The following is a 12,416-nucleotide window of genomic DNA, read 5'->3' as shown; positions in this document are numbered from 1 at the left end:
TTTACCAGAAAACTTTTTTTATTATTATTTCTTCCCCCATTTCATCCTTGCTCATCTTTGGGTTTTCATTTTTGTTTAATGCGTAGAGGAAACCAAAAACTCATAAAGAAATTTAATTTTCTTAGTTTAAAGGAAGAATTTGACTCCACTTTCTGGAGCCATGAGTTAAATTACAATTAATTTTTTTTTTTGTTTCCAAACTTTGCTTTACAGCTCCAAAATTTCTGTCTTAGTAGCTGATGAAGAGGAGGACCTGAATGTATCTGTTCCATAATTTTGCAGTCTTTGCCTTTGCTCCAGTTTTCAGTATGATCTGCCAGATCTAGTCTCTGTACCCTAATCCCTTCTGTTCATTTAACAAAGTTCTAAAATAAGTCACAGTCCAGGTATGGGAAGCTTAACAGAATCAAATCCACAGCTCCAGGCTAACCTACCTCAACACTAGTGGGATTGCTTGCTGGTAGCTGTAAAGTGAGTTAACTTACATGGTAGAAGCGCATGATGGAGTTTCCTTGATGGTGTGTACTCTGTCCATGGCCCAAGCCACTGCTGGGTCCCTTTCTTTCACTCAAGTTTACTCTTGCATTTTAAAGAAGAGACTGACTGAAGTACTTGATTCTTCAGGTTTGACAGTGACTGCTGTGAAGGAATTTGGGGAGTGGAATTTGGAAGCTGGAGCACTGGTGCTTGCAGATGGAGGTCTGTGTTGCATTGATGAGTTCAATAGTATCAAAGAACATGACAGAACCAGTATCCACGAGGCAATGGAACAACAAACCATCAGTGTTGCAAAGGCAGGGTAAGTGGCATGTTAGCATATATAAGAAATCAGCATGAGATTTTTCACTTTTAATTACATGTTGGAGGGATGCTGATTAAACATATCTGTTTTCTTCATTGTGTGTAATAGTTTTGTTGTCAACAATATTCCTAAACTAAATGAGTCAGCATTTCAGAGGACAGTTCACTGGACCAGAGGCTGCAAGCAATCAGAATAAACACATACCCTCGTCACTGCTATGTTTTCAATCTACTGCTATAGGCCAGGGCACTTCTACAAAGACTTGGCACCCTTTTTCTTGTCCTTTGCTGCAAGTGCTTTTAATAACCCTATTGGAATTCCACCTATGTGAAATGAGGAGCTTTGTGACTTTTTTTGTTGCAACTCAGAAAGTGGGACTTCATTTTTCCAAAATCACAGAATTATTAAGTTTGGAAAAGACCTCAGAGATCATCAAGTCCAGCTTACGATTGATCACTGCCTTGTCAACTAGACCATGGCACAAAGTGCCATGTCCAGTCAATTCCTGAATACTTTCAGGGATGGTGACTCCACCACCTCCCTGGGCAGCCTGTTCCAATGCCTGACCAAACTTTCAGTGAAGAAATTTTTCCTGATGTCCAACCTGAACCTCTCCTGGCACAGCATGAGACTATGTCCTCTTGTCCTGTAAAATCCAAGGCCTATCAAGAGATTTCCAGGCTACTGAATTTTGTATGTTGTGTGTGGCAAAAACATAAACTCCTGCTTACTTGAAGTTCCTTCCTTTATTTTTTCAAAGTAATGTGTGCTCAAATCTGCTATCCCTCCCCACTATCCCTGCCCGCCACTTGGGTCTTTGAGCTCATGTTTTAATTTGTCTGTCATATGCAGCTCTTATTCAGGCCCAAATTATTTCCTGGCTGGTATTTCTGAAATCTCTGCTACTCTGAAGGCTTCACCCTTTCCACATTCCTTCTTGTCACCTTCCACTCAGCTCTTGCTACAGTCACATCTTGGCTCCTCTAACTGATTGTGTCCTTCCCTTATTCTGAGCAGCTCCATCCTCTTCATCAGACAGCAGACAAATAATCACAGAACATTCTGAGTTGAAAGGAACCCACAAGGATTGTCAAATCCAATTCTTAAGTGGATGGTCTATATGGGCATTAAACGCACAACTTTGATGTTTTTAGCACCATGCTGTTAGCAGCTGAGCTAATCTCAGGGTCACATTGCTCTCACCTGGGTAGTTACCAGCCTTTGCCAGCTGGGCACAAATACTTGGAATGAATATGGTCCTGTCTCCTTGGTAAGACAGGGGCATATTTCAGCTGAGTTCCGTGTTGCAGTTGTTTGGATTTGATAGACCCAAACCCAGTTTGCTAACTTGCACGTATATGCCCAGTCGCTCACTTTTAAGGACTACATATAATGAGGATTTTTTGAGTAGTAACAGCAGACACAGGTTAAGCACCCTGTTAATTTAGGTCTTATTTTGGTGCATGGTAGAAAAAGGGTTTTTTTGTAGGGTATAAGCTAGTGGAAGATCTGTGGTCCTTCCTCTCAGTTACAGAAGAACTTTGGACGTGAGGCAGCAGTTACTCAGGAGCTGACTAGAAATAGCTCAGTGACAAACCAAAGTTAGAATGCTTCTGTTGCTGCCTTAACCAAAAGTAGTGCATTTGGACTACTAGAGTAAAAATAATCTCTCCCCACATCTACAAGCACATGGCAGGACATCATGGTTAAGAGAGGAAAATGGCTGTTTCAGTTGGTATGGCTGCCATCACTGTTAACTTGGGTTTATATTCATGTTTATACACAGGAATAAAACATACATTTATGTCACATTTTATTTTGCTCTCTTGAAAGGTGAATTAAGTAAAAGTGCTGCTTTCTAGATTTCAAAAGTGTTTGCATATTGTACAAACCCATGTACCAAAATGTAATCTATATTTCTGAAAAGTAATGTTGGTTCTCACTATTTAAGGGTCTAGCTGTATATAGAGATTATTTGTGACAATGTTGGTTGGTGACTTTTGGTATCCAGATCACTGTCTGTCTAGTTGCTATTCTCTGACTGAAAAATGCTGTACATATAGTAAATATTAATATAACAATTATGTACGTTGTTTAGCTCTTATGGCCTTTCAAGATAAGATGTTCTCTTTACAGGATAAAATCACCAAAGTTTTTAAACACTTTGTAATCCTTTTCCCTACCTAATTTAATTCAACCATAATGTTCACCATACCTTTCTCTAGCTTGGTGTGCAAGCTTAGCACAAGGACAACTATCCTGGCAGCAACAAACCCTAAAGGCCATTATGACCCAAATGAGTCTGTCTCTGTCAACATTGCTCTTGGCAGTCCCCTGTTGAGCAGATTTGACCTGGTCTTAGTATTGTTAGATACTAAGAACGAGGAATGGGACCACATAATTTCATCCTTCATCTTGCAAAATAAAGGTAAGAGTAGTCTTTTTAAATCATAAGGTGTTTTATTGGGTTGGGGGGGGGTCTTTTGGGGGGTTGGGTTTATTTTTGTTTGGTTGGTTTTTTTTGTGGGGGGGTTGTTTGTTTTTTGTCTTTTTGGTTGGTTGGTTTCTGGTTTTGTTGCTTGTTTGGGATTTTTTTGTTGGTTTTTTAAAATTTATTTTCCTTTGTATTTTAGTTTGTTATTCTTGAATTTTTGAAATTAATCAGTGTTTACATTTCTGTCATGGTGGTTTTCTGCAGTATGGTTGTTCTTCAAGTAGGAGTAAGATAGAGATCACTAATTAATTAAGAGGAGTGAGCTGAGAACACTTTACTTTTACTCTGGGATAATTTATAAGAGATTTCAGCCCAGGCTGCTCAGTAAGTGGATTGTTTCCATCTCACACCTTTACAGTATTTGATCTGCAGATTCTATATGCCTTGCAATTGTATTGCAACTTAATCCAGGCAGAACAGATCAGAGATGCATGTGCTGGGGTGCTCAAAGAATGAGCAGTAGCATTCCCCATATGGAGCTTTGTGTTCTGGAATGAAGGAAGTCAGTGTGATTTGATTTTGACCAGCCCCTTCCCCATCCACATTAAGGAGCATGGCTTTGATCCCCTTTACAGAAAAAATGGTTAGAGGAAGCTTCAGCTAGCTTCCTTCCCTTTCCAAAATATTTCCCTATAAAAAGTGTTCAGAATATGGCAGGTAGCTGTTGGCTCCAACAGAGTAGGTAAAACAGCCAGAGGAGGTGCATACACTCATGTAGCATCTTCCATTTTAAAATTCCAAAAGCACTTGGCACTGCCTGTACCATCTGGTGGGCAGTGAGGCTGACACCAGTTCTATAGAATTTATTGGAGGCTTTACTGTGGGTTTTGATATGGAAGGGATGGGATGGTGTATAAAATTCTGCACTGGAATTAGACCAAGTCCTTGAGGACTACTGTACAGAGAGCCAGTATGCCCCAAAAGTACAGTAATGTGTTTTTCATAGTCACCTGTCTGTTTAACAGGAGATCTTAGGAAGAAGCTTGATGTCTGTTGTTGTAGAATTACTGACAAGGGTGTTGTAATGCAGGCTGCCCAAGCAAATCAGAAAAGCTCTGGAGCATGGAAAGGATGAAGACCTACTTCTGCCTTATAAAAAGCATACAGCCGAAATTGTCTGATGAGAGCAACCTGATCCTTGTTCGCTACTATCAAATGCAGCGTCAGAGTGACTGCAGGAATGCTGCCCGCACCACTATCCGCCTGTTAGAGAGTCTGATACGCCTTGCAGAAGGTAAGGCCCTGGTATTTTTATTTTTAGGCTAACAATTAACCTTAATGAAATGAATAGAACAGTATAATTATTGCCAGTAAGCAGAGTAGCTGCTTTTCTGTGGAGGTAGGGATAGGCTATTCTTGTATTGTTGTATCCTTCTCACCTAAAGAGCCTCAGGGTTGGAGATTTTGAGTCTGAGAAAGGGTGTTATCATTTAGGCTGTCAAAACTAGTTTTAATTTTGATATTCTCACATAATAAATATTAAAACCTGTGGAAGCAGTCACATTCAAGAGAAAAATCTAAGAAATTATATGTCTTTATGAAAGGCAATCTCAGGATTTACTTGGCTCCATTTAAGTCAAATACTTGCTTCTGCCCTGAAATTAATATAACAAAATAAGCATATTTTTTTCTTAAGTATTAATAATCCTAAAATTAATATCACATAAAAGATAACATATTTTTTGTTTCCTGCAGTATTAGTAATCAAGCCCATATTTTGCCATACAACTTAAAAATTTCCAACTCTGAGTTCAAGTCATATTTCATTTATAAGAGAGAATGCAAAGGAAGCATTATGTTTTGATCTTAACATAGTTTTATTTTGTAAAACGGCATATCAAATATTTTCAGGATAAATTTAAAAGAATGTACTGTATTTTGTATAGCAAGTAAAAATGGCAGTGTAGTGCCTCCTACTTTAGATGTTCATGTTTTGTTCTCTGTTTTTGAGGGAAAGACATTCTCTGTTTAAGTGAAACATTCCTAACTTTTCAAGATTCACATGTAATTTTCCCATTCAAAGATTTTCCCTTCTTATCAGTTCATGAGATTGGGGCTTTTAGTATGATTTTGTTCTTTCAAAGTATGATTTAGATGGTATTAATTAACCTGTTTTTCTATTGCTGAATAAGAACTGAGTGTGCTTCCATGGCCAGTTAGGAAAAAGGCTTCATGTGGTAAATTATTTGCATTATATCTGTTTACAAAAGTCACTTTAATTTTGCTGATTGAAGAAAGAGAAGGAAGAGAAAAATAAAGCTATTTATTTATTTTAGAAAAGCATTTTAAATAATACCAAATCTCTGACACAGATCAGGTAGAGGAAAAAATCTTTTTCTGACCTGTGATGAAAATTAGACCTTATTTTTTACTCTATGGTGATGTTTCTATGTAGATAAGGATGTTTCATACCACACTCTTTGTTGTGATATCCAGCACTTTGCATTTTTTAACTGCAGAATTTTAAGCATCTTTATTCTGTCACTGTAACTGCAATTTGAGTATTACACCCTATTGTTCTAAAAAAACTAATCCTTCCAGTTTCTGTTGAAATTGACATTAAAATCAAAATTACTGAATTTATTTAAAATATATGTATTTATTTTTAAGTTATGCCCGTGCTGTTTAAGGGCTGAAGAAATTTGAATAAATATGTTGTTTCTTCTAGTAAAAAAGCAAAATTTTTTTTTTTTAACTTTAGTAACACTTGCACCCATTTATTTTTGATAGCTCATGCCCGGTTGATGTTTAGGGATACTGTGACTTTGGAAGATGCTGTAACTGTAGTATCAGTGATGGAATCTTCTATGCAGGTAAGGTTTCTTTCAGACACTGCCATTTGTTGCAATACCACATTTAAGGGATTCAGTTTTACATGTAGACATGTGCCAGCTCCCTTCTTCTCTTTGGAAAGGATTTTATAGATTCATGCAAAGTAGGCAATAAGAGACCTTGACAAGTCTTTTTAAGTCCATTTTGATTGTTAAAATCCTTAAACAGAGATTATACTGAAAAATCTGGATTAGGATAAAGGCCTGCTACCTTTTTTCATAGACTTTGCAGTCTAAGTAAAGTTTTGGCATACTGTTGGCTTTTGCTAGTCTACATTTTAGAGGCATTTTTTTGAGGCAGAAATTGTGTATATCAGTGTATATCACTGTGTTTAATAGCCTCTGACAGGTTTTTCTTCTATGGTGTTATATAGTCACTCATTAATTAGGTATGAGAAAACCAAATCATTCTTTGGAGCAAGGTCAAGCAATTTCCTAGACCTACAATTTATTTTGCCATTAAATAATTTTAAATTATGTTGGTAGTAATAGTAAAACTCAGAACATTTAGAAGACAAATTTTTTTCTTAGAAACCTTCTAATTCCAAAACTTTGATTGGACTGAAAATCGTGCATTCCAATTATCACATGGATTTATGTAATGTTTCTATGCAAAAAGGCATAAATGTGAAAAGTTAGATTTCAGTTTACTGTAATATTATTATTAGGATGTTGAAAAAGCAGCACATTTAGAATTAGTAAAAGAAACATGAATCTGATAGAAGGGGATTTTTTAGTGGAAATATAGAAAATAATATAGACACTATTACTTCAGGCAGTATATTTTTAAGATAAATAAATCTTCATGCTTTGGAGCAGGAAAAAAAATACTATAAGCAGATTATACAAAGTTTTATGCATGGTGGTTTTTAGCACATCTGAAATGTTTGGGTTTGGCCCTGTCAGTGATGGTGTGCTCTGCTACTCAGCTAACTGGCCTGATTCTAAATGGCATTTCCTATGTCCCTGTATAGGTTGATTTGAGTATTTTCAAATTAAAACAGTTTTACAGAGCATCTATTAGTTCAGTGGGCCTCAAAGACCTTTGTGGAAGTAGATGCACTCCTTTCTTTTGGAGACAAAGCTCTTCAGCATATATGCACAAAGTCACAAAAGGCAGGTATGCACTTGTGATCTCCCTTGTTCTTTCAGTGAGGGTTGAGAGACTAATTGCAGTTTGTGCCACAGATAATCTACTGCACAACGTTGCAAATGGAATTTATCTCAAAAATACTACAGGGCTCTACCTTATTAAGTAGGAAAAGATTATTTCGCTGTCTGCTGCAATTCATCCTGAACTGTTTTGAAGAGCTCAGCTTTTCAATGACAGCACTGCATCAAAGTTAAAATATGAAGCTGTTGAAATTGCAGAAGATACCATGTTAGTCTTCATTAGCTGTAATTAAACCTATAATTAACTTGATAGAAAGTTGATGGGACGGTAGTTTCCAATTAATATGATTTTAAATATAAGAACTCTGAAATACTAATTTTATTTTTTTTTGTAGCAGATCAAAAAGTGAAAAACATGTATATAATAATAATGAATGTATTCTGTCCCCTGTGTCTCTACCTGATCAGCACAAGTAAATGTAAAAGAATTGTTTCAACTGTGAGTCACTGTTAGTCACTGTGAGTCACTGCCCTCAAGGGTTGCAGGTTGACATGGCCAGGGTCAACCCACTACATTGTCTAACAAATTTTTGTCTAATAAGAGTCAGTGAGAAATTTCCCTGAACTGCAGAAGATTACCTGGGAGTACTTGGTATGCTTACTCTTTGCTCCACCCTTTGCTTCTTATGAACAAGTAGGAAAACGTGTTCATTTTTGCTAGGAAAATGCAAATTTGAGATTGCTATTTAAGGTCAGATTTTACTTTCGTCCTGGAAAGTATGAATAATCACTGAAGTAGTTTCTTTTTTGAAGGAAGGTGTTTATTTGTTTTATTAAAAAAGATAGAAATAGCATACAAAAGTTTATTTTCAGAAACAGATTCCTTCTCTAGGAAAAAAAACCCCACAACATTTTGTGCAGATACATCCTGTGTTTTCTGCCTAATTGTCAGTCTCTAGAATGAGGTTGTAAATGAGGATGTGCCACTATCATTCTGCCACCTTTTAGCTCAGCAAACTCCCTCTTCGACACTATCTTTGCAACTTCTACAGTAAGTCCTGTTCTTGCCAATATAAAATTAAAGTTCACAGTTTTTCTGTGATGGGTATATCTTGTGAGCTGTCTTGGGAAGGAAGACTATCACATTTTCATCATCAATCTACTTCACTGGAGTTTTTTGTTTTGTTTCATCCTCTAATTCACCCTTATACTTCTCTTTCCTATTTTGTTTTTGTGAGCATTTTCCAAACCCCCTGGCTTGATATTATCTTTGCCTCATTTTCTCTTGCTAGCATTATCGTCCTCCTCTTGGTCATGTTTCCATCCTTGTTTTATTCTCTTGCCAATCCCCCTCCTTTTACTCCTTTTTATAATTTGTCTTTCCATCCCTAGGCATTTTACACCTTTCCTGTCCACTAACTTTCCCTATAATACTGTCTTTCTCTGTTTTAAATCCTCTGCCATCAGTATGCAGTGGTTTTGTCATACGGTTTCCTTTCTCTACTCAAAAAGATATCTCAGAATCTCAGAGGGGCAGGGTCTCAGAGACATGAGCACCAGCACAGGAATAAAGCTTCACAGATATCTTAAATTCACTTAGAATTTCACATACACAGAGTATTTAAAAGAAGTTCCTTGTGATGGCCAAGTAAAGGACAGTGAGGGCAATAGCCCATGGCTGCATATCTCATGATATATAACCACATAGTCCTCTTTTTTTCCACTTGGTCCTTAGGTCACAGGTTGACAGTACTCAGTCCAAAAGCAGCTATCTTTTGTCAGTGTTTTGCTCACTATTTTGTTTATTACCTGCTGTTCTAAAAGTAATATTCTCAATTTCTTAATGTATTTTTCTTTGGAATTCATCTCCAGTGGCCTTGAATATTTCAGAAATACCAATTCACCTATCTTCATGCAGTCCTTGCAAAGTAATGGGATGGTGCTACTCCTCTGATCTGGAGCTGAATTTTGTATCAGTCCAGAAGCAATTGTCTACTAGATCATACCTCCAAGAGATAGATGGCTGGGACCCCAATTTCAGAGTAGTAGCACTTTGAGCATTTGAGCACGTTTCCTGTTGTTTGCAATTTCCTTCTGTGCACACACCACAGCAGGATCCCGCTTAGAGATTTATTTTCATCCTTTTCTTGGCTGGCTCTTTCTGAATCATGAGAACTCAAACATGACATCTGAGATGTAATCTGGTCCTCCTTGTTCTGCTTTTAATTGCTCTAACCAAGAGATTGAGTCCCTGCCTCATTGCCTATGAAACTTCCAGTTCCTGAAAAAAATACAGCAGAGGGGTTCTGCTGGAGCCCTTTCCATGCCAAGAGACTGGTGCTTCTGTGTGGAACAGATCTATCATGTTTCTGAAGTGGTGGGTAAAAACACCCCCAAGTGGTAACTTCAATGGGATGCATTAAAGGTTGCATGGACAAACTTAATTTTAGCATGTTGTAGTTTTAGAGAGCTTTAGAAAGCCATAGAGCAATGTTTGCTCACAGAGCAAAATGTATTCTTTTTAATATAATATTTTAATATTGCAAAATGGGAGAACCAGAAACTATCACAATTGAATATGTGTAACCCATGTGATGCCATAGGTACCAATTTCTAGATCTAGAGACTTCACTGACTTTTGCTATTGTGCCCATGGCACTTGATAAACATCTTGTAAATCAGTTGTATTGAACTTTATAGATTAGACAGGAATGGTAAATGCAACTAATCTGTGGCAAAATAGAGGGTTTGTGGTGTGAGGTGTTTTTTTCCAAAGAGCAATTAAATACAGAGCTATTCTAGATTATTTGTTGTGAAACAAATCACTGTGCAGATGCTCTGTTGCGATTAAAAGCTACTTCATTTTTATAAGGCACAGCAAAAATTGTCCCAGATAAAAATCACTTACAATTCACTGGAATATTCACAAATAATAAGTTACTCTTAGAGTGCTATTCAGAAATATTTCTGCCCAATAATTTACCCTGTGTTCTCAAGTCTTAATATCCAGATCTTTTCTTTAAGAAATTAGGCAAAGCTAATGACAGCTTCTAGCAGTCAGAACTTCTGTTAAAAAGTTCCTCACACGGGCAAGGTATTTGGAAAATATCTTCATTCTTAATTTTAATTTTCAGTCATGATGTTCTCAAGCTTTAGGTTGATTTCCCAGTCCATGTGTCAATAAAAATAAACAAGTATGAGTAAACTGCAGGCTTGATCATGTAATTGCTTTATGTTTATGAGCAATTTTGACAGTGTGAGCAGATCTAATAGGATTTTTGTGTGGAGACAGTTAGCAATTATTTGCTATCTTAAGCTTTAAAATACCTAAGGGAGAATTTCAGATAACATAGTCTCTGTTGTTTAAATTTGGTGCTTAATAATAAAAGTAGTTTCCTATTTTTTTATTTATGTTTTTTTTTTAATCTCCTTGGTGCCATAGGGGGGTGCACTTCTTGGAGGCATCAATGCCTTACACACCTCATTTCCAGAAAATCCAATGGAGCAATACCGAACACAGTGCGAAATCATATTGGAGCGGCTGGAGCTGAAAGATCTTCTGCACAAAGAGCTACAAAGACTTGACAGGTTATAATACACAAAATAACAAGTTCAGAAGGGAAAGAGAATTTGTTTCACAATAATATCTGGAGAGGGTCTAAAAATAGTCTGACATTGGGAAGGGACTCCTTTAGAGGACACGGATAATCAGAGAGATTGTTTTAAAGTAGCGCTCTGAGATCATCACAAGATCATTTCTGCCTCTGGGTTATAGAATTTACAGATATTTTAATGAGTTCCCAACTCATATCTCAGTATTATGCTCAGATAAGTTTCAAAAGTGCTTCTTCGAGTCAAAATGCTAGATTTTGTAGCTGAGCAAATAATTTTATATAACTTTTGCTACTTGTTTGGTAAAATACAGCCGATCTGCTTCATGATTTTTTTAAGCCACCTTTTGCATTTGGCTTGTCAGATCCTTCCCTTTTTGTTAATGGAAAATGTAAGCCTGAATCAGAGTTCTGTTCTGTTCTTTTGGATGATTTTTCTTTTTTACATGCTGGAATTTTCACTGTCACATCTCTAGTTTTCAGCTCACTGCAACAATCTTTGGGAAGCTTATTTGTTGTTACTAATAGAAAACTTTCAATGCACTGAACCTGAGAGAAGAACCCTAGAACTGGAAGGAAAGAAAATTAAAGAAACCAAAACACATATTTTTCCTGAAATGAGATTAGGCTTTAAAGAATCTTGTTTTTTCTTACTGTTAAAGGAAGATAAAAGATTAATGTTGTTGAAATTAATGGAAACAGCTGGAAAAACTCACTTTTCCTTTGAATATTTTTGAGACTTCTTTTGTAACTTACAGTAATGATGTGTTAATGACCACAGAGTCAACAGAAACAGATGAAAGTGAGATACCTTCAACAGACAGACAAAAGCTAGTTTTAAAACAGAGGTAATTCACAGGGTCATAGAAATGTAGGATGGGATAGGAGATCAAATACAAAGAGAGGATCAAGTCTGTGTTTGACCTTCCTGTCAGGAGCTCGCATTATCTGCTCTGAAGCCTTCTAATAATGAGGATTTTCTGTTGCCATTATGTAGTCTGTTCCATGATTGCTCCACCCAATGCTCATAAAGGTTTTCCCAATATCCCACCAAGTGGCCTCTGCTGCAAATTAAGCTTATTTCTTCTTTCCTCTCTTAAGCAGCTGTGGGAATACTAAATGAATGTCCTCTTTAAAACAGCCCTTTCTGTATTAGAAGACTTGTTCCATGTATATTCCCTAAACTATATTTCAATAAAACAAGCATGTATCATATCATCCCTTCTTGATGAGTCATATAATTTTTGCCACCTTCCATTAAAAAGTTAAGACTAAACATGTTAGTAAACAATTACAGTAATTATTCTAAGCATGCCTGTTCATGTCTATAAAGTGTTATATCGCTCCCAAAACAGAGAAACTGTTTATAATGAATAAAAATAATTTCTTCTAGATGAATGCAGTCACTTTTGGGATGGAAGGTGGCTCCTTTTCACTCAGGGTTTGTATCACTGTTTAGCAAAAAACAAAATGCTGTCTGCCTTGGAAAATATGTGTTTAGGTACTATAGATAGAACATCAGCTATTCCTAGATTGGAGGGAACTCTCACTCGAACACCTCTGTC

At 36.7% G+C, this 12,416-nt stretch overlaps 1 protein-coding gene across 2 annotated transcripts in view; it reads left to right on the top strand.

Moving 5' to 3' along the window:
• MCM9 (minichromosome maintenance 9 homologous recombination repair factor) overlaps nt 1-12,416 on the top strand; it is a 70,682-nt gene that overhangs the window by 33,922 nt on the left and 24,344 nt on the right. For both annotated transcript variants that reach the window (XR_015283138.1, XM_086876881.1), the window contains 5 exons: nt 625-799; nt 3,028-3,230; nt 4,327-4,530; nt 6,027-6,109; nt 10,683-10,828. Coding sequence is in view for 1 of the 2 variants with exons in the window: in XM_086876881.1 (XP_086733007.1) it covers nt 625-799; nt 3,028-3,230; nt 4,327-4,530; nt 6,027-6,109; nt 10,683-10,828 (811 nt within the window). In the remaining variant the exon portion in view is untranslated. The remainder of the gene's footprint in view (nt 1-624; nt 800-3,027; nt 3,231-4,326; nt 4,531-6,026; nt 6,110-10,682; nt 10,829-12,416) is intronic.

The sequence above is a fragment of the Cyanistes caeruleus genome, chromosome 2, assembly GCF_971803275.1.
Source record: "Cyanistes caeruleus chromosome 2, bCyaCae1.hap1.1, whole genome shotgun sequence".
NCBI classification, from domain to species: Eukaryota; Metazoa; Chordata; class Aves; order Passeriformes; family Paridae; genus Cyanistes; species Cyanistes caeruleus.
This window is presented reverse-complemented; position numbering and strand designations above follow the sequence as displayed.